The following is a 27855-nucleotide window of genomic DNA, read 5'->3' on the forward strand; positions in this document are numbered from 1 at the left end:
CTTGTAATCACTGTTTTGGAGGAAAAAGTTGCACCAGCACATTTTTAGTTTTGCTTGTAATCCATAGTAATTTAGAGCGGTCAGAATCTAATTATGCCCACTTTTGATAGACATTCAAAATAGGCCATCTTCTTAGCTCTGAAGCCTCGTGAGGCACCCACACAGAAGTAGCTAAGATCTTGCAGCAGAATTTCAAAATACAATCTCTCTGCCCTGATTATTTTAAGGCACCAGTCTGTCCATAGTGCACTTTTCATTCCCCAGATAACTTTTTGTGATGAACAACCATGACATTGAATAAAAGCATTCTGAAATGTAGAAGAGGGATTAATTCCTTGTAGAACATTTTTTAAAAGTTCTGTTCTTCTTTAATCTATGAATTGTTGGAGGAACCTCTCCAACTGCCCGCTGGCTGTGTTTTTTGGCTGTATCATTACTTAGCCAAGCTGATTAAGACTAATTTTGTTCAAAATAAATCTGTGCTTGGGCAAACAACCAATGTGCAGAGTCTCAACTAGAGGCAATTAAATTGAGATTCATTTTATGATGGAGACTTTTAATCACTGATGTGGTTTTCGACATCATTCTGATGAACCAATGGCAAAATAATGTTCCAGCGTGTCAGACTATCCTGAAATTTATTTCCTATGTTTTTTCTCACTTTAGAGTTGCTCTTTGATTCTGGCACATCATTCTCCCTGATGATGGTTTCAAATCAGCTTGTCTGACTCATGGCTACAAAGAGGAGGTTTTTCTCAGGAGCTAGTAGGATGATTATTAAAAAAAACATACAGAGACAGATGGTAGACTTTATTTTACTGGCTCATCTGCTTTTGCAGGGAATGATTATACATTCAAAGTAAGTGGCAGCAGAAGTCAAGTCTAACTGAGGTTTTTCTCACATGATTCCTTGTGGATAACCTAAAATACAGAATCAGAGACAGCTGAAAACCTGAGCAAGTGCAGGAATCAGGCCCCCGAGGACATGATCATGGTGCAACCTGAGGCTGGAGCAGAACTGCTTTGAGATTCTAGCCTACTTAGAACCTTCTTACAGCCTCATTGTCAGATGATATTTTAATCTTTGCTTGAACACCTTTAGTGATGAGGAACTATCTATTTCCATTTGTACACAGTTAACTGTGACAAAATTCTCTCTTTTTTTGAGCTGATACTGACTTCTGAGTAGTAGCCATTCATCCATTCATTAATCCTGGCTATGTTTTTTGGAAGCAACACAGAACAAACTGATTTCCTATTGCACCTGGCAGCTGGCTTGGGTGTGGGCTAGAATGTCATCTGAAGTCATCTACAAGCTAACTGTTCCCAGTTCCTTGGATCATTCACCGTATGAAATGGGTTGGGTTCTGGCTCCTAAACCCATTAAATTAGAGAAACTAGGAAGAGACAGAAATAGTTTAGTTAGTTTAAACTTGCTTAACCCACCTACACAGCACAGACAAATTGAACATTCAATACTAGGCTCATAAAAATAAGAGAGACTTGTTAATTTGGTTTCAGAAGGTAAAGCAGGAGTAGGGGCAGCAAAGACCATCTCTCAAAGACCATCTTTCCCGTTCTTGTCCCAGACAGCATAGGTCCGGCCCTGTCTCCCTGTGGACTGTTGATAACGTTAAGGAGACTTAGTGGCTCTACCCTGGCCCTTTAAGTAAAGTTGATGCACCCACTCATTACCCCAGACTTGGCTTATAAGTGCAAGAATTTCTAGTTCAGAGGTTTCTAGAACTCTCATGGAGATTTAGGGATCCCTAGAGACAGATTTGCTTTGGAGACTCTGGAATGGCTGAATGGGCAGAACTGTTCCACTGAAGCCTTTTTTTTCCTTTCTCTCGTACACATAAGAGTTTTATATTCAATATTGTTGATTGGAAAAATAAGTTCTGCAGCTAAAAAACCATTGATTAGCCAAGACTGTCTACCCTTTTCTCTCTTTTCTTCCCATGGTCATCTCTGGGACATCTTTGATTTCATCTCCCTGGTTCTGAGGCCGTAGATTGTGCCTCATCAGGATTCTGTTGTCCAATCATCTAATGTCCATTATGGTGTAGGAAATGCTACAACCTGGGTGACTCAGGGAAGAGATAGTAATGAGAAGGTTAAAACCTGGCAGTTTTTGGGGGAGAGGCCTCAGGTGCAGAGACTTGAGATCATCATACTCCTCTATTTCATGCTGGCTATAATTTATTTCATTTTTTTCTCTTCATGTCTTCCACATAAGCACCAAGTCTAATGTGCTTTATATATGTCCTTAGTTATGTATGATTCCATGTAAAATGTATGATGTTCCTTTGTATTTGTTTGCAGTTTACATAAATAGTACTGTGTTATAGGTTTTGTTTCGTTTTTTGTGTGTCTCAGTATGCAGGTGTATTTCAATGCTTTTGATGCTGCACTGATTTCCACAGTAGGCAGCCCTCCACCCAGTATTTGTCTCCTCTTCTCTAGCCTCTCCTCAGATCCCTGATGTCGTGAAGTCTGTGATACTAGGAGACCCATGCCTTTAGATCTGTGTAAGAGTCTAGGGTATGCTCCCACAATGGCTACAGCAAAGATGGGCTGAACCAGTTTATACTTTCACTAGCAGGAGATGGGGTCCCCATCCTTTTACATTCTTGTTAACACTTTGTATTTTCTGTCTGTCTAGTTTGTGGGGATAAATTAGTGTCAGTTTTCATATTTCTGATTACTTGTGAGGTGAGAGATCTTTTAATATACTTGTTAGCCATTTGGGCTTCTTCTACTGTGAATATTCTATTTCACTATGACATTTTATGCCTTTTTCTTATTGATTTGCAAAACCTAGCTGCATATTCCTGATATTAATCCTGTGACATTTCAGATATTGCCAATTCAATATCTAATCATAAAAAATTTCTAATATATCTGGGTTTGGTTTGCAAAAATTTTAAGACTTTTGTTGTCTTCCTTTAATTGCAGGTGAGAATGAAAATTGGGTAAGAGAGGTTCTTATTGCTTTCCTGTGGAAAATTCCATAAAGACCTATGATTCACTAATTTATCCCCATGTCTAAGTAATGTAGAGATGGGATAAATTAAGTCTTAAGTAAATGTATCTACCAGATGTCAGCTAGAGGCCTCCCTTCAGAGCTAGGTGAAGCTGCTTTGAAAAACTCTTCTCTCAATCCTTCGAGACTAAACAAAGTAACCCCCAGAATTCTATATTCTGGGATAATTGTATTATCGAGATCCCCTTTATTTTGGAGATCTCCTATTCCACATCAGCGTGATACTTAAATGTCCCTTTTTATTTGTTTCCACAAGAAATTCATCTACACCATCCATTTGTCAGTAAGCTGATTATGTAAAGTTGGGAGAGTTACGGCACAGTGTCACATCTTGAATCATCAGTGCTCTGTCATCTTGTTCACTTTTCATCATCTCTCCTGCCTTCCAACCTCCACTGCTGTAAATTCTTTGTTTTCCATTATACAGAGCAATTTGGGTCTCCCTAAACATGACGACACAGACCCTCCCAAAATGCTTAGCAAACAAAATGTCCTCTTGTTAGACCGACACCTCTAGAGGCCAGCTGGATTGTAAATAGACCCTGTAAAGAGAAACTACTCTTTATATTGTAACACCAATGAGCGGTTTTGCAACGGACACAACCTAGTGAGAGGCCAGGCAGCCTTTCTCCAAGGGATATGTGTTTTTTACCTTAGGGTAGGCAAGCCTTTGAGGAAGGCGAATGGCAAACATTTCTGGAGCAGAGTTGCCTTTTCTCTTTCTTTACCCTGGTGCTAAGGCTTTACCCTGGTCTTATTGGTGCAGGTTGTAAAAAGAACATGGGTCTCGGAACCCCACGGGCTCTGACAATTGTCAACTGTGTGACCCTGGACAAGTTGCTTATTCACACTGAGTCTCCATTGCCTTATTGTCAAATGAGAATACTAATATTTACTTTTAGGTTTGTTTGGAGGATAGAGGTAATAAAAAGTGTCTAGCATGATTCCTGGCATAGAGCGGGTGTTCATTACACGGTGGGCCATTATTACATACTTCAGTGTGACAGTGAAGAACTCTGGGAGGTGGCACAAACACCCAGCACATCCTTTGGGGTGGCTACTGGGACTCTAGAGTAAAAAGTAACTGATAAGTGGGATTTTTGTCAAAGTGCTGGGGAAAGTGAAGGTGAATTTTCTGAAATGTTCAACTGGATTTTCACAAGGCAGTACACTTACCAATGAATGATCCTTGGCGATCTCAGGTCATCTTTTGATATAATTTATTGTGACAAAGACTCTATCTGGTTTGACTTTAGGTAGTGAAAAGAAATCCTAAAAGATCTCTTTAGGGCTAAAAATGCCCATTGGGAAAAATCATAAAATCCTTAGAATGCAAATGTCCCTGAATATCTGCAACAAAGAAGAACACAGAATCTTTCTAGGACTCAGGGTAAAACTGAGGAGTGTTTTTCATATTTCTGTATCCATTAGGATTTGTGGGCACAAGAATTTTCTCATTTGCTAACTTGAAGATTGTTTATTCTGTATGTATCCGCCTTCCTCATTGCAATTGGTGTTATGTACAAGAAAGCTAAAAGAAGGTAAAAGAGGATGTTATCAGTCCGTCCTGAAAGAAGAGGACTGTTTATTACAACATCATCTGACTTCATGTTTTATATATGTTGTTTCCAAAAATGTTTGGACCAAGTGAAGTTTTATGTGGAGAACTAAAAATTTCCATTGGCTTCCACAAACTTTTCAAATAGATACTTATATAGAAAAAAATTTGCCCTATAATAAAAACTAACATGGTATAGTTAAATGATTATGTGTACTTAATTTTTTTCAGCTACTACAAGAAATGTAACCAAGTGGACATTCAATTTACATGACCAGTTTATATTAAATTAAAATCCCCTGTGGAGGCAAATTCATGGTACAGTGAAATATAGGTTTGTTGTTTGTTGAGCTTTGTGATTCTCTTTGGAACTTGAGAGCCCATGTCCTTTCTCCAGATAACTGGAAGAACATGTTGGCTGAAGGAGCCCTTGTACCAGATCATTGCAGATCCTTGAAGCTCCATTCATCTCCCCAGGGCCCAGTGCCACTTGTTTCACCCCATTTGCCACCTGATCTGCCACCTAGTCTAGCTTGGCTCTGCCCAGCTGTGGAAGTGGAGACCAACTTTTCTCACTTAGGGAATTGCTTTTGCTCCTGAAGCATGAGACACTGCAGGACCTGCTCTGTGGCCAGGTATGTACAACCTAGAAGTGGAGGGGAGTTGAACCCATTTTTGATAATGGGAGATGAAGATCAATAGGTGAATTCTTCCTTTCCCATTTCTCAGTGAACTATGCTGAGATGCAATAGTTCATATGGCCTCTTAGAGGATGGTCTTGTACAACTGAGTACTCAGTTGAGATTGGTACCTAGTGTGGTCGACTGAGCAATGCACCTTCCTGTTTACTCTTTTTTCTTCTATGCCTCATTTCTTTTTGCCTCCACTCCTGCTTCCTTGGGGCTACCATGCCTAATAAGACTGTAGCTCCTGACCTCTGTTTTTGGGAGAATCCAGGCTAACACAGATCTCTTCTTATTTGCATATAAGCTCCAGGCAATATAATTTTACAGATACAGACTGCATTTATGATTTCATCAGTGCATGGTGTAAGTGGATTCTGTCTTTAAAGAGTATAACATGGTATATTTTTTATCAAGTAGCCTATGGATTCTTCTGAGATATACACTCAAAGGGCATCTGTAACACTCTACATGTCAGTAGTTTAAGTTTTGCTTTGGTTTGAGCATCATTTAATGTGTCAGAACTTGTGTACATGATCCTAATGACAATTCCACTTATTTACAAAGCTAAAGCACCCTGAGTAGCTAACTATGGAGCCAGGAAGGACTCTCATGTTGAGGATGGAGAAGCAAACCAACTCTGTCCTCTGGCTGCTCTTCAGTTCAGGTTTGTGTCGACTAGGTTTGTGCCAGGACACCAGCTCCAGAACCCAGATCAAGCCATTAGACATCACATTAGTTTGGGGTCAGCTTTGCCTGCGTAAAGGGATTTAGAATTGTACCTAACTGGAATATATATGTAAAAAACTCTCCAAAATAAAATGGATAAAGTTATTTCTCAAGGGAGGGAAATGTATTCATTATGGTAGAGTTGGGAGACACATAATGTAGAAAAAAGATAAATATAAAGACTTTGAATAGAGAACGGAAGAACTCAGAAAATAGTACTCTGGACTGATCTATCCCAGAGACATAACAAGCACTTGGTTGCTTCATCTTACCTGGACTGGCCTTTTCATGAGCCTGAGAGGATGCGATCAAACACTTCTTGTGGAAAGTGTGTATTTCATTCATGTCCTGGCCAAACCCTGATGAGCTTCCTCTGTGTTGTGGAGACCCTGCTGCTGTACTGAAGATGGATGTGCTTTAAGACTTAACTTTTGGTGAAACATTTGTTGCTTTTGCTTGCCCATGATTCTTCCCCATTTCTTAGAGCAGCAAGACTTAGAATTCGCTTCGAGGAATCCCCTTGCCCTAACTCTCAGCCCATAGTTTAGGTGGGGCTATTTATTCCTTTTCCTCCCTTGCAGTTGCAGGGTTTCAGAGGAGTAATCTAATTGCATATCTGTCCTCCTCAACACAGTGATTGGCTCAGCAGTCAGGGCACCTGACTCCATTTGGGCCAATGGGAATTAGGCCCAGCATTTTCACTGGAATTATCGGGGACAAGAACTCTCTTGCCACTATATTTGGAGCTATAAAGCAGATTCTGGAGCTACTTCCTTGGGGGCCACCCTAAAAGGCTGTGTGCACATGAAGTCTACGTGAAGGAAAAGATGAAGAGAGGAGCTTCCTGCAGATACTGAGTGAGCACCCAGAACCAGCCATGCCTGCAGCTATCATATCCCCAGATTCCAGATACTAAAGTCAATATGGCCTTTATGCTTAAGCCAGTTTGGGTTAGCTTTTTGTCACTTGTCACAGAAAGAATCCTAACTAACATATGTTCGGGGCAATGGGCATTGAGATATATGCTTGTAGATGATAGTATAATTCCATTAATAATATTTTGGAACATTTTGAGATAAAAGATAAATGTAGTTCTTGAGCTGCAAACACTTAACTCTCTCCTCCTCCCTCCATCTCTGTGGCCCCTTCTTCCAAAGAAGTAACCTCCATCAGCATTTTACTCCTCTCCCCGCTCCCTCCCACTTTCCTCCCAAATACACTTGCTTATTCCAGTAGATGTTTACAAAACATGTGTCCTTACATCCCCATTTCTCTCTTTTTGGCAGCCGCTGAGGTGAGAAGAGCAGGCAACTCTTTAGAAAATAATAATATTTGAAAAAAGAGACAGAAAAGTATATTTGTTATAAGCTTTTCCTTTTTTTAGAATTTAAGCTTATAAGTTTATCTATGCCCACTATATTCATAATTACAATTTAATATCTGCATACAAAAGCTATGTAAAAATCCATTTTTCCCAAATATACAAATTTTCTTTTTGGATAGTTTAAAACATTTTGATCACAGATTTCAACAGAGTTTTAGGCTGAAAAAAATATCACCATCTAGCAATATCACTTAACACTGTTTGCAAAACACAAATCTTCCAATGACCGTAAATCTTTTTCTATTCTGTAATTATTTTTCTGATTCTCAGGGCATGAAGGCATTATGGAAAATAAAGTGTTTTTTCTGAGAAGAGCATGGAGAACTAATTTGGCTCTATGGTCAAATTAGAAATGCCAAGTTAATAAGGGAGAACCAAAAAAAAAAAAAAAAAAAGAAAAGAAAAGAAAAGAAGTGGCATAATGTTGCATCAGCTCATTCATGCCCTGATAATTCTATATCAACAATACGTGTGTAAAATGTCTTCTTTTGTCTTACATTGTGCTCCATAATTTACATGAGTATTATCTGCATCCTGAGGAGGACAGATTTATATTTGATTGTCTTGTGCATAAGGTGGGTCAGTTTTAACTGTGCAACAGAAAGCCACAAATAGCATCTTACCTGCACAATATTGCTCTTGAAGGCGGCATTAATTAATGTGGAAACACACCAGAAATGCACACTTTTTGCATTTGCAAACATTTATACAGCACAGTAAAAATTCTGTGATAAGGCCAAACCTTTTTTCCCCCTAGTCTGTTGTGTGTGTGTGTGTGTGTGTGTGTGTGTGTGTGTTTAATGTATTTTTTTGTAAAGATTAAAGTAAAATGTCTCAATTGTAAAAAATACACACCGGGCAAATCCTTACCTGGATAATAAATATCTACATCACAGTACAATAAAATTTCTTCTCTATAAAATTTAAATATGGATTATAGTCTATCACTATCAAAAGAAACACTATGCTAATATTTCCATATTATTAAAATAACAGGAAAAATTACGAGCTTATTTTAGAACCTGATGCAATAGCCGTTGGAAAGGGCAAAGAGATTCAAATGTCTGTCATCACTCTCCTTTTGAAGAGGGACTGTGGCTTGGTTGTTCACTTCAATTCAGTTCATGAAAAAGGTTTAGCCTTACAAATGCTGGCTACATTTCAAAAACCATAAGACCGATTTCATAATTTATGACTCATGCAGCAAAAGGTCAATATGACACGAATAGGTTAGAGTTCTGTAGAATAAAAAGGTATCACTGACAATGACATGCTTTGAGGGTGCTCAGCGGTTCCTTGGAGGCTGAGTCTGGGGGTGCGTAGTGTCGAGGAGGGGCCAAGGCTTGTACCCCTGTTCACGGAGGAGCAACGAGAACGACGTTGCTGGTGCAGCACCGGGGCCTGGCAGTCCACCCGGTGACTGCACTGTGGACTGAAGAGGTGTCACTCGGGGCACAAGGGAGGGGGCTTCGCTGGCTGAGGCATCAACACGTCAAGCGCGTCTTTGAGGACTGAGGCTCATTTGACTAGAAAAAGCTCTGAGGCGGCACGTGGTGTTTTGAGCAGAATCATAAAGAAGGAAAGATCTTACTTTTTTCACTATTTCTGGAAATACTGCACATCTAAATTGAAGAGCAAAGTACACTTGAGGGTTACAAACACACGTGCACACGCGCGCACACACACTCACACACACGCACATACACCACTCATCTCTAAAGTGAAGTGATTTATAAATAAGAATCCCAGCATAATGGGTGTGTTCTCCTGTACTGGGATGTCTCCCCACGGTGGGGGGCAGGTGCAAAGGGTGTTTCCATCAGGTCCATTCTTGATTTGAAAGTTGGGACAATTCATGAAAAAATGTTTAAAAAAAAAAATCCAGAACAAATGCCTCACGATCGAGTTTTATGAGATGGAGTCTTGAGATGCACTAAGTACCTCTGTCAGTTTCAGAAGGAATGAGTTTAGTCGCTTTGACTACCAGGTCAAAGGCTGATGAACCTTTGAGTCCTATAGCTTTTCCTTTCAGCCTGAAGTACTCGAAGGCTTGTCCTACTTAGCATAAAGTATTCAGCTTTCAACAAGATTTCTACACCAGAGGTTTGCCTGCTTAAGGCGGTCCCTCAAGGAACCGAAGATCAAACTTTCCTTTCCTTGGGGCTGGCTGGATTACTGCAGATATGCTGTACTGTTTGGCGAATTCCCAATTGTGGGTAACCCCCAAGGCATTCTGATTTCGCTTGAGATCAGGCTCTCTACTTACATTTGAATCTGGGTGTCTGATATACCACGGAATATCAGTATATATCAAACAAAACGAGGAAACTTCTTCCAGAAGGCCTGATGCCCAGGAGTCTACGAACCTGTCCCGTACCCGCCTGCTTGCCTTCCTCTCATGCCCTTTGGAAGAAAACTTGCCCCAGAGAGCAAAGCTGCTCAGAGTTCCCCTGGAGCGCAGAGGTGGCTAAGTGTTTCTCTTTCAAAGAGTAGTTCTCCAAGGAGAGCCAAACAGAGGGAACTGAGATGTTGACAAAGCAAGCCTAGACAAAACAAAACCAAAAAAAGACCGCACAAAAACCTGTCTGTAGATAAAGTCAGAGCAGGTAATCTGCCCGTGAACTTCACGCTTATAATTTTAATCTCTTCACCTACTTCCTTTCTCTGATGAACAAATTCCATAGCAATGTTCACGTTTCCTTTTTCCCAGAAGCCAGTAAAATTGCTTTAGCGCATGAACATGTAATTCTCCCCTCCCCCGATTATTTCCAATCATACTTGAGATTTTTGATGCTGTTCCTCTTCTTTTTCCAAGGCCTCCAAATAGTTGACTGGTATTATATCAAATGCTTATTTAGAGTCAGTACCAAATATATATTCCTTAACTCTGAAGTGGGGTATACTTTTTGTCCAATAAAGCTAGAAATTTGAATGTGAAAGAAACCATCCAAAAAAATCAGATTTCTCCACCTGAAATTCATACAGTATTAAGTGTGGGAAGGATTTCAGAGATTGTAACTTATTCACTAGGTGAGAAAACCAAGCCCTAAGGTCACAAATCTACCAGATGGCAGAGCACAAACTGAGACTCAGACACTCTGGCTTCTGGGCCAGTTCTGCTCCACCAAATTTACAAAAAATTAGTCCACTTGGTTTCACAGTGACTTTCATTCCTTTGCTTTTAGGTAAATCTCACTGATATGGCTTATTTTCTCCTATATTTCCAGGATAAGGCAGTAAAAGGCAGGCAAAGGAATAGTTTATATCTACTATGCCAGTGAAGAATGAGATACATTCAATTACATGGGTACATTCTTTGCCCAATTTCTGATGTTGAAGTGATGAGGTGTCACCCTTTGTTTTCGGGGCACAAGCTACTCCAGTGCAGGTCACTGGGGAGGTGGGTTGGCTGGGGAGAGAAAGTGAGCGTCTGCAGATATGGTCTGCAGGTGTTTTCTGTTGAGTTTCTGTCAGGGGAATGCCCCTTTTGGGCAGAGGGTCAGTGGCGGGGTTAGTCTTGGTTTAGAGATAGTCAAGCTATTTAGTGCCTCAAAGTCGGAGGAAAAAGGGGGATTGGGAGACATTTGTGAGTAAAGCAAAGAGCTTGAAGCTCTAAGACCAGAAGGAAGTATCCTCAAGCTTCCTGAAGGGGCTCTCAGAACACTGCATTTCCTTCAACTTAGAATGTAGCCACACTCATTCCTCCTCAGAATTCCTCCAGAACAAGACTCACATTTCAGCTTGTTATCTTCTCTTGATTAGAAGATTTAATCCATAGGGAAATCTGTTGTCAGTTCAGCAAAGATGCAACCAGGATAAAAAAACTTCAGGAGCTTGGGAGATGACAGAGCAGATGCCATTGAAAAGGGATGACTCCTTATAAATAGGTTTGATTTCTGTGGAAATGTTCTTTAAGCCTACACTGTAAAGAAGACTTCCTACTGGGAGGTAATACTATGTGAATTTTTGGAAACTGTGGAATCACTGACATTGGTGAAGATTTCTAATTTCTTTGGGCTCACTGAAGACAATTATGTTCCTTTTTGGCCTCAGTCAGTCAAATAGCTACACATCCTTGAGTCATATGCCCTTGTATAACTTGAACTAAATCGTAAGGTTATAAAATTGATACCGAAAGGACAACTGATTTTTTAGGCCACAAATATTCCTATACACTCCAAGTTATGATGCTAGGAGAGAATAAATAGTGCTGGAAAATGAAAATTTGTTTGAGTCCTTCCCTAAAATGTTGACAGCACGTCTAACCAAAGGTGGTCTGTGCACTGCTAACTTGAGCCCTGGAAAAATCAGGATTGGATCAGAATGACCGTGTTATCTTGGTTTTAAGCCTTCTTTGTTCTTCTGCAGCGCCATTTTGCTTGCTTGAGTCTCCGACCAGGGACAGGTGGGAGCTGATGATGGCTTGGTGCTGGTGAGTGAATGAGCGCCCCCTACCCCACCTCCACAACTGAAAAACCTTCAAAGCATTCACATCAAAGGACTGGAGAATGAAATGCAATAGCTACAAGGACCCACATTCAAGGGGCAGTTTCATCTGTGAGTATGCCAAGGACAACCTCCTTTTACCCCCGAACAATGCCTCCCAACACAAAGAAACAAAGACACAAACAAAAAGGAGCTAGGCAATGGAATGAAATGACACCCAGTAGTGCTGTAGGAATTATGAGAATGAAGCCAGTCAGTCTAATCCTCAAACACTTCCAAGAACAAAGGGGGGAAGAGTTCCGTGGGGCATTCCACCTTCATGTGCAGGAAGCGGCTGGCGTGGCAGGCTCCGATCATCCGTAGGTCTGTCACCTTCATCAGGAGTTTTGGCCAAAAGTGTGTCACGTGGTGTTTTCGGTAATTGATATAGTGTTCAAAGGCCAGCAGGAAACTATCTTGGTATTTTTCTATTCTCTCAACACAGGCGAGCCCTGGGCGATCTGAGGGGAAGGAAGAAGATGGGTGTTATTTCAGAGGTGGAAAGGGGCAGGCTTGTCTTCAAGGCCTTTAGGGGGAGGCGGGAAGATCTGGGAGTTTTCCCTCTTGATTATGAGCGTGGATGCAACATGAACTCTGGGGCACCCGGGACCAAGAGACCAGGGCAGTGGCATCATTTCTATGAAGGGTGTCAGTGCTTTGTTCAGATAAATATCTCTGGTATAGACAAATGACCTCCTTGGGTGTGAAAGGCAGTGCCTCCCTCCTGGGGTACCAAAGGAGAAGCCTAACATAGCTGAAATATTCTGCACAAAGAGGGGAACAATTCTGAGTTTCCACTGTCTGCTTGAGAGAGAGGGGAGGGCAAGCACAGAAGGGAAGACGTGTGAGGGATGGGGGACATCACGGGAGGCCTGGAGGCCAAAGGAGGAATGTGGGACAATAGGAAATTGTCTTGAAGACAAAGAAGCACCATGTCCAATTTTAAGTTGTTTACCTAACTGCAATGAACCGCTCTTTCCCTTCACTTACACCTTTAGTAAAATTGCTACTGGTAGCAGCCTTGTGTTGGTGGCAATTTGGGAAATTAAAATGAAAAGGAAAGAGGAGGTCATCCATGCCAGAGTCGCCCCGTGCAGAGACGAGAACAGCCACATTGGGGGTTGGGGTGAGAGGAGACCATGACCCTGGAAAGCCCTGGAAATCTTCCCAAGTCCTGGGCGAACCACTGGCCTTCCTGTGGCATTTGGGAGGGGCTCTAGTCGGTTTTCCAAGGTCACAAATAAAGGAATGAGGCTGGACAACTGGGGAAAAGCTGGGCTGCAGACATTTGGATGACAAAAATAATCTATAAACCTGGATGAGGCTCTCAAATAGCTCTAGGAAGCCTGTCATCCCCTGTTTGGTTCCCTTCAGTTTGCTCTTTGTGGCTGTGAGCAGATGAATTCACATGTTAAGAGTCCAGTTACTGAAGTGTCTGTATCAGCAGGAATCTAAATGGGGTTCTGTTTCCTCTGCAAGGAAGGGTCAGGGCTAATGTCTCAATCCACCCTTCTGAGTCTGAGTCTGAACAAATTATATGGGCTTTTGGAATCCTGCATTTGGCTAAGATGGCAATTTGTGCCTTTTTTATTTTGTGTTTTCCTTCGTATTTGATGCTGCTGCTCTGTGGATCTTCTCACTCCCCCTCTCTCCCTCTCCTATCTTCTCTCTTTCTTCGAGTGTGCAACAAGGGTTTTCCACAGCATCCTTTAACTTTTGATCCAAATAGAAAATCAACATAATAGTGCTTTGGATGTATTCCTTCAAAGGGAAAAAATGACCTGGGTTTTGTGGCATCAAAACTCTGTCCTTTGATGAGCGATAAGGATAAGGTAGTCATATAAATGATAGAGAGAGAATGAACTGACATTTTGATGATGCTCGAACTGTACTAAACAGATTTATCAAGAGAGAAATATTTTAAAGACCAAAGACTGATTTTAGCTCCTCAAAAGTTCTCAACGAAATGTCTTTCAGATCATTTCCAGTTTTGGTCTCTGCTTATCATCACAGGACCAAGGAACTCAGTAGTAGCTCTTGGAAAAGGTTTTGAAGAAAAGATCTAAGATATTATGCAACTGAAATGTCAAATAAAATGTGGGGCTTAGAAGACAAGGCTGCTAAGGAGGAGAAACTGGAGCCTTGGGGCTCCGACAGGTAGCTGTCATTTGCCAAATGTACAATGTCTTGTACTATTTTTCTGGTCCTGGAAGTATAATGAAAAGGGCCCACATCACTAGGGTGGATAAGATTTTAAAAAGTTATTAAGTTGTTCCGTGGCTGTCAGGCAGTGTCAGCCTCATACAATGAGAGAATTGGGAAGAGTCCTTTAGCTGGGTGTTTGATAGCATTTGGCATTACATTCACAATTCTTGCCATCTCCACTCCCTTTATCTATCTTAGATTTATTTACTTAATAATCTGTTAAATTGACTCACTATAGAGGAAATATCATATTATTTAGTATGAAATATCCATTTGTTATAAGTAGGAGATAACCACAAAAATGGGTGCATGGCATAAATCTTTGTTACATTTTAGCTGACAGTTCTTGCTGGAGGTTATGCCTGAGATCCCCTCTCTCTTTGTTGAAAGGAAGGTTAGCAAGTGTTAGGTGTTGAAGACAGACTAGCACCACACTGCATTTCTCTCTTTGCCTTCTTTCGAAGGAGATGTAACCAGGAAGGAAATTGTAAAAGAAATTGCTTACTCACGATGTGATTCAATGTTATTTAAAACTGTCTTTGTACCACTAAAATCTCAGCTAAAAAAATTACTTCGAGTCCCAGTTATGCAGTTCCATTTGTTTATTTTAAAGGTCACCGAAGCCCAGAGAAGCGGGCAAGGAACTGGGACAGTCACCGAAGGTCATACAGGAAGTCCTTAGATAAAGCTCTAAGTTTTATTTTTTTCGAGAGTAATTCTCTTGAAGGACTGAAGGCCCTGGTTTCTTGCTGGCTGTCACTGGAGACCACCCTCAGCTCTAGAGGCCATCTGCAGTTCCCTGTCACGTGAACTTTCCTAACACAGCCACTTACCCCGGGAAGCTGGCATGGAGAGTCTCTAGAGTAAATCTGCTAGCAAGGGGGAATATCAGATTACACAAAATGGTCACATGGGGCTAATGTTGAATTTGCCATATTCTCCAGGTTAGAAGCAAGTCATGGGGTCCACATACACTGAAGGGGAGGAGATTATCCGGGTGGGAACACCAGAAGGTAGGAGTATGGGGGGCCACCTGAGAGTCTGTCTACCACAGTGTACTAGAGGATTCATTATGCTATTCTATCTACTTATATTTGAAATTCTCCATAGTATAAACAATTATTTCTTTTTTAAAAGCCTGCCATATCTAAATTTCCTGTAGCAAATAAATTTCTGGATCAGTTTACAAAAAGAATTCTTCTGAGTTAACTAGGAAGCATCAACTCTACAGAGGATTCTCAATGTACTTGTGACTGATATTCTATCCACATATCCAGCCATTTATCCAATAAACATTTCTTGAATTCTACTATACACTGGCCTAGGTTCTCGGCGTACAATGAGACACATCTATATCCTCAAAAAATAAACAGTCCACAGGGAGATATGGACAAGGTAAGTAGGTAGTTATAGAGCAAAGTGACAAGTGCTATAGCACAGCTAAACTTAGGGTGCTCTGTGGAGGCGGAGGATGACTCTGAAACCACCTTCTATTTAAAGATTAGCTTCCCTGAAAGCGTGATGTGTTTTGTATTTCTTGTTTGTTATGATATGATCCCTGAAGAAAAAAAGCATCAATAAGTAGTAGTATTTATCCTTCAGCAATGGGAGTCAGAGGTTTTTGAGAATGAGCTATGGTGGATTAAAGATGGCTACTGATTCTTTGCTGTTCCTCCCATCTAGGGTGGACTGTTGAATCTGGGCTGGTGCTCAGATTTGATTGGACCAATCCAATGTGGCTGAAGTGATGCTGTGTGACTTAAGACTGGGCCTTAAAAGATCTGCAACTTCTGCTTTCACGTGCTTAGAACGCTCCCTCTTGGAATCCAACAGCCAAGTAAGAAGTCTAACTACCCTACAAGAGGAAAGGGTGCGTGGGGACAGATTTAAATTTGTGTCTGATGTCTCAGCACCAACTCCAGCCATCTTGGATGTTTTAAGCCACTAAGTTTTGGGTTGGTGTGCTATATGGCAACAGATAACTGACACTTAGGTTGTAGCTGAGCCATGAACAAATTCTAGTTCTCATACGTGGTTTCCATACACAGAATTTAACACAGAATGGTGTGGTTACCCACATCCATGTCTTGCATACCCCAAACCAGAAGGAGGCAGGGTTGGCCGAAGACTACGGAGCAGGCTGGGTAGTGTCCACTGAAGGTGGATCATTTCATAGAGCCTTTAAGATGTCTCTTTTGGTTTCTTCCTACTACCCCTGGAGACTGCAAAAAGCATCAGACACCTGACATCCCCTTTTAGTCCCCAGTCCATTGGAAAACCCCCAATTTCTTGCTGAAGTAGAGTGAACTATGTTTTTGAAGCCAAAGGGGGATTAAAAACTCGTCAAGTGATTGGAATTAACACGGGACAAGCAAAAGCTCTTTGGATGCCCAGTAACGAGTCTAGGCATACTCACCTGATGACATCAGTAGGACGGCCTGAAGGAGGGCTACTTCAGTGTCATCCAGGTTGAAAGAAGACAGAGACATGCCCAGGTCAAAGATGGCGTCAGACACCACCCCAAGACCCCCATTCTTCAGCTGGCCCCGTGTCACTGCCATTTCCCCATTCAAGGTTAAAGTCTCACTTTCTGGGTCATAGCGCACAGCAGCGCGAAGGGACATGATCTCCATGCAGCAGCCTTTGAGGAGGATTATCTGGTCTTCACATGGCAGCTGAAAAGAACCAGCCCACATCAGCAAAGAACAAGTGGACAAATGCCTGTCAGGAACAACATGCAGTATCTTCAAAGCAACAGGAATAACCTTCTGGGATCAACATTAGCCCTGCATTTTTTGAGCCCATGGTTTTTCCTTCCCTGCTTGGCTGTAGACTTTCAACAACCATTTTTCAGACCCCAAGTTGGTTGTAATCTTCACCAGCTTGAATCTCAGTAGTCTGCATTTCTTTACGACAGATATAGATCTCCAAGTGGTAGTACAGTCATGTGTGAAACTGTGATAATAACCCCTTAGTTTGGAGGCATTTTTGTGGTATCATAACTCCAACTGATAACTGCTTGAGATCAGGGTTTATGTTAAACTCACTAATTTTTTTTTTTTGGTCTTGTAGCTCCAATAGTTAATAGCTGACTCCACTGTTGTGCTGGCTACCTGGCTTCTCTCTGTTTTTTGAAACAAGTTTGCTCTTTGAGCCTCTTAAAAGGCACAGAACTAGAAGGTTACTGACGGATGCATGTTACCCACGAGGCCCAGAGATACACAAGCTTTGCCCGAGAACAATCAGTTAGCTAAAGGCAGAGGGAAGACCAGAATTCAGACCTGTTGGCTTTTAAGGTTATGTTCTTCTCAGTATCTCAGACACCAGAATTACTCGACACACTGGATCTTTCTGCCAGTCTTGCAATCTCCTTTTAAGCTCATTTGGTTGCCCTGTTAATTAGGATTTGTGATAACGTGATAACATTAATAATAAACTTAAAAACTTCACTAATAGGCAAAATAATAAAAAAACCAGAATTTAATTTTCTGGAGGGGGAGAATGTCTAACTAAATGCCATTATCAAAATAGTTTGAAAGGCTATTAGTTAATGGGTATTTTTGATAAATTGGGCATCATGCCAAGATTTACATGCATCCCCTGATTTAATCTTCACAGCAATACAGTGAAGTAAATATTCTAATTCCAATTTTACTTACAGATGTGGGAGCCCAGACACTGAGATGGTAACATGCTGGGGGGGGGGACGTCACATGAATGTTCTGTGGGTGAGGCTAGGATTTGAAGCTAGAATCCAATGCCAAGAAAGGAAGAGAACATACTTTTTTGAAGTATCATGGATATGACTAAGTTCCCATAAATAATGAATATGTAAATTACACATAATCTCTATCTCTTGATTAAAGCAGTTACAAATTCCTTTTGGGAAATGCTCTCGGCAATACTCGACTAGTCCAATTTAGGTTATTATATAAAAGTGAAAGTAATACTACTGAATTACATTTAAAATACTGGGTATTTCATATTTTTTCACTAGCTCAGCCAAGTCACTTTTCCATCTAATTTCAAATTGCTTAGCTTTTTCTACAGAATAAAAGTCATTGCATACTTGGTTCTGAAATCCACACACATAAAGTCTCCCGTTCCACCCATCTTTTTGAAAGAGCACTGTGATTTGCTTTCGTTTAGGTTCAGATTTGTACTCCTCAGTTATATCCTTGGATTCTTGGCACAAGAGCGTGGTAGGAAATAGGAAACTCAAGTGTGGATAGATCCTCTATAGGTGAGATGGAAATTGGCTGGAGAGGGAGAGGCTGGCTCTGCAGCCGAGGGTTGTTGATCTACATTTCAACCCCATCAGGATCTCCTAGGGGCTTGTTCAACACAGATTGCTGGTCCCACCCACTGAATTTTGAATTTCTCCCAAGTTCCCAGGTAGTCCTCATGTTGCTACTTCCCGGACCCCACTCCTGAGAATGACTGGCCTAGATATTTCTAATCAGATCAAACCATTTTTTATTAAATCTGTCACTATGTAAACTTTTGGGTAATATCTACCTTTGAAGCCAAGTCTGATTATAGATGAAGTAGAAATTTTCTTTTTACAACCTACTAACTGTTGTTGAATAGTTCAACCTTAAGTAAAAGCTGAATAAGTATTTGCAAAGGATCTCCAATGGTTTAAAAAATGGGCCAGATACTTTTTCCTTTAAGAGAGGTTTGTAAGATCCTGGTGAGATTTATTTCAACACGTGGGCAAATAATCTCTTGTGCACTTGCCAAAATGCTTTCACTGTGAGAAGCCCTGACAAGGGCCTGACAGACAGAGACCGGGATACTCCCACAGGTTCTTGCTGTCTCCTTAGAAGAACATCACTCAGGAGAACATCACTCAGGTTGATTGGCAAAGATGACAGGGCCTTGCACTCTACGAGTGGTTCTTGTGTGTTGTTTTGGCAGCTCTGCCAGCAATAATTTTAGATCTCATGAAGCCCCTGGTGTCACTCCAACCTTGTTTGGTGGCCTGGCATGGATCTTAGCAGAACAACTGCCAAGAGCACAATTTTAACAGGAGATATATCAAACTGCCTTGGCAAGAGACCCTTAGCTCTCAAGACCACCTGAAATCTCCAACCCACTCCCCAGGTGGCTCAGGGGCCTACACAGTTCATTACCCTCTTTTGGGTTTCAAAGGGAGTATAAAAGGCTAAAAGGTCCCTGGGAGGCCGCAAACACTGGAAACATACATCTCTGCCCTCCTCCTTCGTAATTTGGAGACCACAAAATATCAGGGTTGAAAGAGAGATGGAATCATGACAATGAGGCAGGCTTAAACTTCTAAGGAAAACTTGAACAGATAAGCTGGCCACAGCCCAAGCTTGAAAAGTTCCATGTGGCCCCTCACCCTTGGCATGGACATAAGTGCACAGCGTGTTTTTTCCTGGTGGTGGGTAGTAGAAATGGCTTCTTTTTTTCTTTCTGTGATGGAAATATCTCTTCAGTGGTTGGTTTACACGAGCTTTACATTTAAAAAAAACCATCTCTGGTGAGCATTCAAAGGGCATTATGAGATTGGCGAGCTGGCTCGAGTTGTAGGAGTAGCAAACTCACTATTGCTCCTCTTCAGACCCAAGGACTGGGGGCTGAGGGACACAGCCAGGGAGAGAGAGGACCAAGAGACATCCAGGAAGACAAAACCAACCCCACAAACAAAAAAAGATGACAACCAGAGTTGGCAAGAGAGGGGAAACAAGTGCCCTGGTACAGATGTGAAAGTGCACGCATTTTCTCTCTCAAGGACAGTTTGGCAACACACACCAAAAGCCTGTGTAACCTGGCCCTTAAATTCCATGCCTGGGCTTTACCATTAGGACACCGTCAGTGATGTGAGCAAGGCATGGTCACCACAACATTCATTGCAGCATATTTTTATTAATGAAAAATTGGAAATATACTACAGATCCAGTAAAAACAGATAACCTAGACTATGGTAGATTTATTCTTTGAAATACTATGTGATCATTAAAATCTTTTTGTGAAAGAATACGTAAATGATATTTTATATAGTCCTACGGTTGAGGGTAAAAAGTTAGGTACAGTGACGGGTGCTGGTGACAATCTTTGTCTTATTGCTGATCATGTGGGTGGGATTGTAAAAATTTATTGAGCTTCACCATTATGATATGTGCACTTTACTGAAATAAAATTTAATATTTCATATATGTGTGTGTGTATATGCACACAAATATTTGAAAAAAGACTAAAATAGACCCCAAAATGTTAGCAGTATTATCTTGTGTTGTTGCCATGAATCATTACATTTATTATGCTGTTTAAATCTTCAGTGACTATGTATCATTTTTGTAATATCCTCCAAAATGTTAATAAATGTTAATTTTTATAAAAGATGTCCAAGGCATGGGAGACTCCACACCAAAACCGGAATCCCTTCCCAGGATTTACTGACTTCTCTAGGGATGGAATATTAGTCTTTCCCACTACAAGGCTGTGGGTGCTATAGACTGGTACTACAGAATAAATGTTTGTGTCCACCCAAATTCATATGTTGCAACCTATCCCCAGTGTGATTAGGAGGTGTATTGGAGGTGGGGCCTTTGGGAGGTGATGAGGTCACAAGGGTGGGGTTTTCAAGAATGGGATTTGTGCCCTTATTAAGGAGACCTCAGAGAGCTCCTTTGTTCCACCCACCATTCGAGGACACAGTGAGAAGACAGCTGTTTACGTACCAGGAAGCAGGCCCTTACCAGACACCTAATATGCCAGTGCCTTGATCTTGGGATTTTCAAACTCCAGAACTGTAGGAAATAAATTTCTGTTGCTTTTAAGCCACCTAGTCTATGGTATCCTGTTATAGCAGCCTAAGACACCTGGCTCCCACCACAGTAAAGCTGGGGCTGAGGGAGAGGCAATACACTCTCTCAGTGAGGTCTGGGAGCCAGGTACCTGTGTCCTGAAGCCCACTGCCCTGTCCTCCTGGGTATGGCTTCCATGGAGGAAGTTGGCAATGAGAAGTGTCCGCATTAATGCTTGAGGTCTTTCTGATTCCAGCTGGGCTCCTGTTATTGCAAACTCAGAGACACAAATGAGCTGGGAGCGAAGGCAGCAGGGAGTCATTCCAGGTGAGAAAACTCAGCTTCTTCCCAGGTGAAACTAGAACCACTTATCACTCAGGTGGCATACAGTGAGAGGCTCACTTGTGGCCCTCTCTATTTGGTATCTTTTTGGGTCCCCTTGAGGGACCCAAAAGCAATAGATTGGCACCTGGTAAAGCTTTCCAAAAGGAAAAATTCCCAAGAAAACATAACCAACACCACTTGATTCAAAAAAAGGAAGGTTAGAGACAGGATGGAAATGTAATGGATGAAATAATGGCAGCATTAGCAGCTAAAATTTATGGAATACTTATGATCTAGGCACTGTCCAAGCACTTTACAGATGTTATCCCATTTAAACCTCCCAATACCTCTAAGAAGTAGACACTATTGTGATTGCTATTGTAAAGAAGAGGTAACTGAGTTATGAAGACATTAAATAACTTGTTTAGGATTCTTGTCCATGCACGGACTGCAGAACCTGTGTCCTCCGCCGCCATGTGGTAGGTGAGGGAGAAAGTGTCCCAAAGGGAAAGTCAATGAGCTCTGGTGGGACAGCTCTGAAGATGGGGCAAGAAAGAGTGATCTTACAAGAAAAGAGGGAAGATTTAAGGAGATATTAAGAGCTTTGCTTTGTGACAGCCATTTAACTTATTCTTGAGGATTAGGAAGTGACCACACAGCCATCTTGCTGGGATATATAGTGGGAAGCATATAGACCTAGGTTCAAACCGTGGTACCACATTTGGATAGAGTGACTGAATCTCTTTAATCTTAATTGTCCCCATCTGTAAAATGGGGTTATTAAAAGCTACTCCGAAGATCTGTTATAAGGATTGGGTTTAATGTGGGCAAACTCGAGTATGGTAACTAGGACATCAAAGGTGCGGAATGAACGGAAGCTATTGTTCCATCACTATTTCCCAAAGCCTGGAGTCAGAGGGGTGGGATCTTGATGGACCTCATGTGGACAAGCTAATGCATGATGACTAGATAGAGAAGGTGGGAAATACAAATGAAATAGAGTGCATTTTTATTTTGTACTGACATTGCTTTCATATGACTAAGTCTCTACTAATTAATTTATTAATTTATAATTAATATTAAATTATACATAATACTCAGTATTCCTGGAAACTGACAAAACTCTAATGAAAAATAATGCAGAAGGAAAAACAATTTCCTCACCTCACAGAACATAGGCAACTTTTTGGCAAAATCCACCACTCTGGTAATTGCTGGTGTGATGATTTTTGTAAAATGGCTGAAGGCTTCCAAGTCGACCTTTCCGCCTTCTGGGGCATTTACTATTGGTGCTTGTCCAATGTCTTCTGGCTAAAGAGGAGAAACAAGAAAGATTTTCATGAAGAAGTTGAAGAGAGCTTTATTTGTCACACTTCTCACGTGGCAGAAAATCTCTTCTGAACTGGCATCCTGTGCAATCTCCAGTTCTCACACCATTTGTTAACAAACTGTAGTTTATACATCATTTATTTCTTTAAGCAAAGATATATGTCTTGGCCATTGCTTTAATAGGCCCCCGGTAATAATGTTCACAAGAATGTTGCTGGAGAGAGAGAGCGAGCAAGAGAGAGAGAGAGAGAGAAAATGAGGAATATTTGGGTTCTGCCTCTGAATGCACAGAGAGTATACTTAGGCCAGGTGACATGAATTCCAGGGCCTCTGGGTGGCATTTTCAGAGCACTGCCTATTCTGGCGAGTGTCTGTATGTGGGAGGTGGGCAGAGCATGGGCAGTGATGGAGGGGGGCGATGGGTGAGCCCTCGCAAGCAGTGCCCTGTGGATCCATTCTTGCTTCGGACCCAGCTGCCAGGGCTCAAAGTTCCTCTCTGCCCTACAAACTCCAGTTTGATGGCTGAGGGCGGAGATCTCTAGGCTGCCTATAGGAAACTTGGCAAACCTTAAGATAAAGTGGCGAATTCAACGTCCCTAGGGCACTTCTCTGCCGTTTACTTGCTCAAGAACAATCCATGGTCTTGCTGCTCAAAGGCTGGGCGGCAGCACGGGTGTCACTGGGGACTTATTAGAAATGTAGACTCTCAGGCCCCTCCCTGGACCTGATGGGGAGAATCAGCATTTTAGCCAGACCCCAGGTGACTTGTGCGCACATTAGGCTCCCTGATGTCCACGGGAGTCTCTCTCAGTGCTGTCACCTGCTGTCACCCAGTGCTTCCTTCAGGAACAGTCCTCTCCACTGCCTCTTCTCATCTTTCTGATAATATTAACCATCATTTATTTGTGGCCTATGAGTGAGCCAGCCCCTTCACACACTACCCTGCCCCAGGCAGACCTCACTCAAGCCCTGGTGTGCAGGTGAGCAAACCAGGGCTCAGGAAGGTTAAAAGCGAGCCGCAGTGGCCAGGCCTGGGGTCTGGGTGGCCCTGACTCCCCACAGCCATGTGCCCAGGAACTCTGCATCTCCCCACAAGGCTTTTGCTTCCTGTGCACTTTTCGACATTGAGGAACAGAATTTCTACTTTCTTAACACTCCCCTTGCCAGCTTTTCCAGCTGTCTTCCAGGAAAATGTGAACGTGCCCAAGGAGGTCATGGAGACTCATGCATTGCCTGCTGGTGGCTAGCTTCGCCTGGAGCCACAGTGAGTGGCTAGGAATGAGGTCAGTTCTCCTTTTGGCACCAGGAGTTGGGGGGTGGGGGTAGGAGGCGGGGGAGGGTGTGCAGGAGGGATGGAAACAAGGAACTGACACTCTGAGAGAGTCGAGGGAGACCCAATGCCTCACTTCAGAGTAGTGAGGACACTGCCCGTGGGGAGACGTTGGTCTGACGCAGTGGTCCCCCAAGTGCAGTGTGCATCAGAGTCACTCGATTGCCGGGTCCCGTGCCCTGTGTTTCTGATTCAGTAGGGCAGTGGTGGAGCCCAAGGATCTGCGTTTCTAGCAAGTTCCCAGGGCATGCCCATGCCACGGGTCTGGGACCACGCTTTGAGAACCACTGTGCTAGCAGTAACCAAATGTGGCTCAGTAAGCCAGTTACCATGTTTCTTCCCACATCCAGTTTTTAGCAGGAAGAAAAGCAAAAGATGATTCTTTTACTCTCTTGTTGCCAGGGTGCTGGGGTCATGGTTACAGGCCCAGGGGAAGATTTTAAAAACATATTATATAACAAACGCTGACAACATTTGCCTTTTATGGATTATCCAACAATTTCTTCTGTTTATTTTTTACTTAATTTTTTTAGTGTTTGTTTTGGTGGCAGTGAGTGGATGAAACCTGGTTTCTGTTGTGTTTTCATAATGAATGATGATGTTTTGGGGCAACTGTTGGCATAGCAAGCCCACAGACGGCTACCGTTCCGCTGGCTTTCTGGATGCAGAGAGAATTGATGGAATAATCACATGTACACCTCCCTTCTCTCTCCCTCTTTCTCACCTACATCGAGCTAAGGGAAAAGGTACATCCACTTCTCCTTTGGGTACTGTGCTCCCTGTGTCCTTCAGACATCCCTGCTGTTCTTTATAATTTCTTCTGACCCCTGAAAGTGAGGCTTATCTCACCTACCTTGTCTACTCAACAAGTCTGTTGTGAAGCTCAACTGATAAAAGGAATGTGGGCACACATTCCAAAAGGTAGGGAGTTTCATATAAAAACTATATAAATATACAAAGCTAATGTTATATATGTATATATTATTTATATACATGTAGGATGAACATTTTTTAGCAATAAAAATAAAATAAACATATTTGAATAACATGGTTTGGCCTGGTTGAATCCAAACATCCTCATTGCATACTGGTAGAGCTAATCTGACTGCATTTATATGGTGTTCAGTGTCCTTTGAAATGTTGGTGGGTAAATATTGATGTTAATAATTTTCATTCAGTCCCTAGGTGCATGGGGTATTTGAATCACCACCTATGACACCTCTAAAGATTTGAAAAAAAGAGAGAAATTATGCAAGGAAATATGACAATTTTAATTAAAATTAAGCCTCTAAATGTAACAACTTCACAAGCTTTTCTGTTAAAAATGTAGATCAGGGTAGAAAAACATATTTACTTTTAAACTTCTGGGTATTTAATGGCAAATACAATTGCTAGAAGTAAAACTATATACAAAATAAAAGCCTTCTACTATATCATTAAGGTTTATCTCCTTAATGGATCTTGGATACCAGAACAAAAAAAAGAATATCTATATCTTGACCATGAGTTGACCTCAGTTAATGCCAGGTATGAGAAGTCAAGGTTGAGCAATGCAAACTTGTTTGTTACTTCCCTAAAGATTTTTCACCAATAAGGACAACACATAATTTGCTAAAATATTTGGAAGACATTAAAAATAGGGCACAAATATTTGACATCAGTTGCATCTTTTAGGTATCGTATACAGCTAATAGCCTTGTAAACCACCACATGAAATACCTTTGTTCATTTACATGCATGTGTATTTATGCACCGAGATCAAGCTCAGATACTGGTAAGTCTCCAGCTAGTAGATTCACCAGGACAGACCTGTGGCAGAAGCCTGCTTTTTAGCCTCTGTGGACCCAGCTGCCTTAGCCTGCTCATGGGGGTACTTACAACTCCACTCTGACTTCCTTCCTCTTTGTCCTAAAGGGACCTCCTGAGCCAGCCCAACTGACTTCTCCATGTCTGTCCCCCAGCTTGCCTTGCCCTATTCTATGTCACTGCTGCCTTCTTTCTGGATTTTTGCTTTCTCTGAAGCCCCCACTTCCATCTCTCATCTCTGTCTGTTCCAAATCCCACCCATTCTTCAAAACTCAGCTCAAATTCTAGCTTCTCCTAGATGTCTCCCCAGAGGACCTCAGTTTGAAATGATGTCTACCTCATTTGAACACCCACATATGTCACCCACATGGCATCTAGGCATTTATCATTATCACTTTTTGTTGTAGTTAGGTAAATACACATCAAAGACATTAACTTCTTAAGGAAGTAGGGAATAAGCCTTACATGTCTTCGCCTACTGTGTACAAGGCATTGGGCCAAATGGTGGAGGATGAAATGCCTGTTGGTTGAGTGAGTGAATAAATGTGTGTTTATACCAATATTTATTGAGCAAGTATGATGGACCAGGCCTAGTCTTAGATACTGAAGTTACAGTAATGAACAATGCATCTTTAAGGAACTTGCACGGTAGCTCATAGACAGACAATGAATAAAAAACATGCATTCATGGAGTTCCAGTTTGTGATAAGACTGGAGGGACACGGTAGTACAGGGGGGTCCAGAGATGGGTGGTCAGCCAAGGCCCCTTTGAGAAGCAATGTGTGGGCTCTGACTTGAAGAACATCAAGGAGGTAGCCTTCCACAGAGCTGGAGGAAGCATGTTGAAGGCAGAGGGAAAAGCCAGTGCAAAGTCTCAAGGCCGGAAAGGAGGCTACATGGCTAGAGCCCAGCGACGGCATGAGAGGAGGGAGGGGAGGCAGCAGGGGTCCCGGCATGCTGAGCCTGTGCACCATGGAGAAGAGAAGGGCTTATTCTAAATGCAGTGGGGTGTCACGGAAGGGCTGCAAATGGGGAGAGGCATTTTGTGGTTATGGTGTGGAGAAGGGATTATTGTGGGGAGCCAAAGGAAAAACAGGCCGGCAACAGCAGTCGTTTGGGCAGGCTGGAGTGGGCTGGGCTGTGGGGGTGGCCATACCTAGGGAGAGGTATTTGAGATGCATCTTAGGGCCTGAAGACAGGGGCCGAGGAGGGACTGGATGTGGGGCAAGGAATGCAGAGAGGCTTCTCTGGGGCAGTGGTACAAAGGGAGAGATTCAGGTGTGTGCCCGTGTGACATCAGCTCTCGCTCAGCACGTGACTGACTGGCTGTCTGCTTTGACCATTTCATCAGTATTGTTCAAGGCGAGTAGGGAACGCTGCCAGTTGACTTCTTCGTTGAGTAGCTGGCTAAGAGCCAAGGACTTCTGGGCTTGAAAAGGTAGTTCTTTGGCATATGCAGAGTGGCGTGGGGCCAGACAGGACTCTCCCCTCCTCTGCTTGTTCATGGGGCGTCTTCTCGCACCTCTGCAAGGCTGGGCCGGAAGACCTGGCAGGTAGTGATTCAAGGTCCCTGGGCCTTTGGACGTGACTGCAGGCTCACCCTCTTCCGGGGATGAGCAGAAAAAACATGGTGACGATGGTGGTGGTAGGAATGAAGCACGTAGTAACCACTTCAGTGGTTAACGATATACCAAGCAGCGTTAGATCACCTGTATTACTTTATGCCATTTGTAAGGGCGTACGGTAACTGAGCCTTAGAGAGGTGAAATAACTTGCCCAAAGTCACACAGTTATAAAAGCAACAGAGGTAAGCACTGAACCCAGGCTGTCTGGTTCCAATCCCCATTCACTGACTGCTAGCCTACCCTGCCTTCTTCTGATGTGATTATAATAACTTTGGGTGGCATATGCCTTCCTGAGTTGATCGCACTTGTCCTATGACCTGTCCACACAGACCACACATGGCCAAACCGCCCACCCTGCCAGGCCCGTCTGCTCATGCCCCTTGTCTGAGGCTACCGCAGTTGAGAATGTGTGAAAGCAGACAGCAGCTCTGCCAGGGAAAATTAGGGCAGGCCTACTTCTAAAGGTCACATTTTATACTTGGGTAGAAAACTCATCCAAAGCCACACCTTTGCATGAGAACTAAGGAAGCAGAATAATGATACAATGTCAACAGGCAATAATAACGCAGTGTCAATAG

At 42.3% G+C, this 27855-nt stretch overlaps 1 protein-coding gene across 10 annotated transcripts in view; it reads right to left on the reverse strand.

Annotated features, from left to right (window-relative positions):
• Window positions 1-7433: 7433 nt before the first annotated feature.
• Window positions 7434-27855, reverse strand: part of THRB (thyroid hormone receptor beta) — a 361122-nt gene continuing 340700 nt past the window's right edge. For 9 of the 10 annotated variants that reach the window (XM_069475449.1, XM_069475447.1, XM_069475452.1 and 6 more), the window contains 3 exons: window positions 22352-22498; window positions 16507-16765; window positions 7434-12346 (listed from right to left, as the gene is read on the reverse strand). In XM_069475449.1, the coding sequence (XP_069331550.1) occupies window positions 12105-12346; window positions 16507-16765; window positions 22352-22498 (648 nt within the window). In that variant the 3' untranslated portion in view covers window positions 7434-12104. The remainder of the gene's footprint in view (window positions 12347-16506; window positions 16766-22351; window positions 22499-27855) is intronic. The other variant, XM_069475454.1, reaches the window with a different exon arrangement.

The sequence above is a fragment of the Eulemur rufifrons genome, chromosome 7 (assembly GCF_041146395.1).
Source record: "Eulemur rufifrons isolate Redbay chromosome 7, OSU_ERuf_1, whole genome shotgun sequence".
Taxonomy (NCBI): domain Eukaryota; kingdom Metazoa; phylum Chordata; class Mammalia; order Primates; family Lemuridae; genus Eulemur; species Eulemur rufifrons.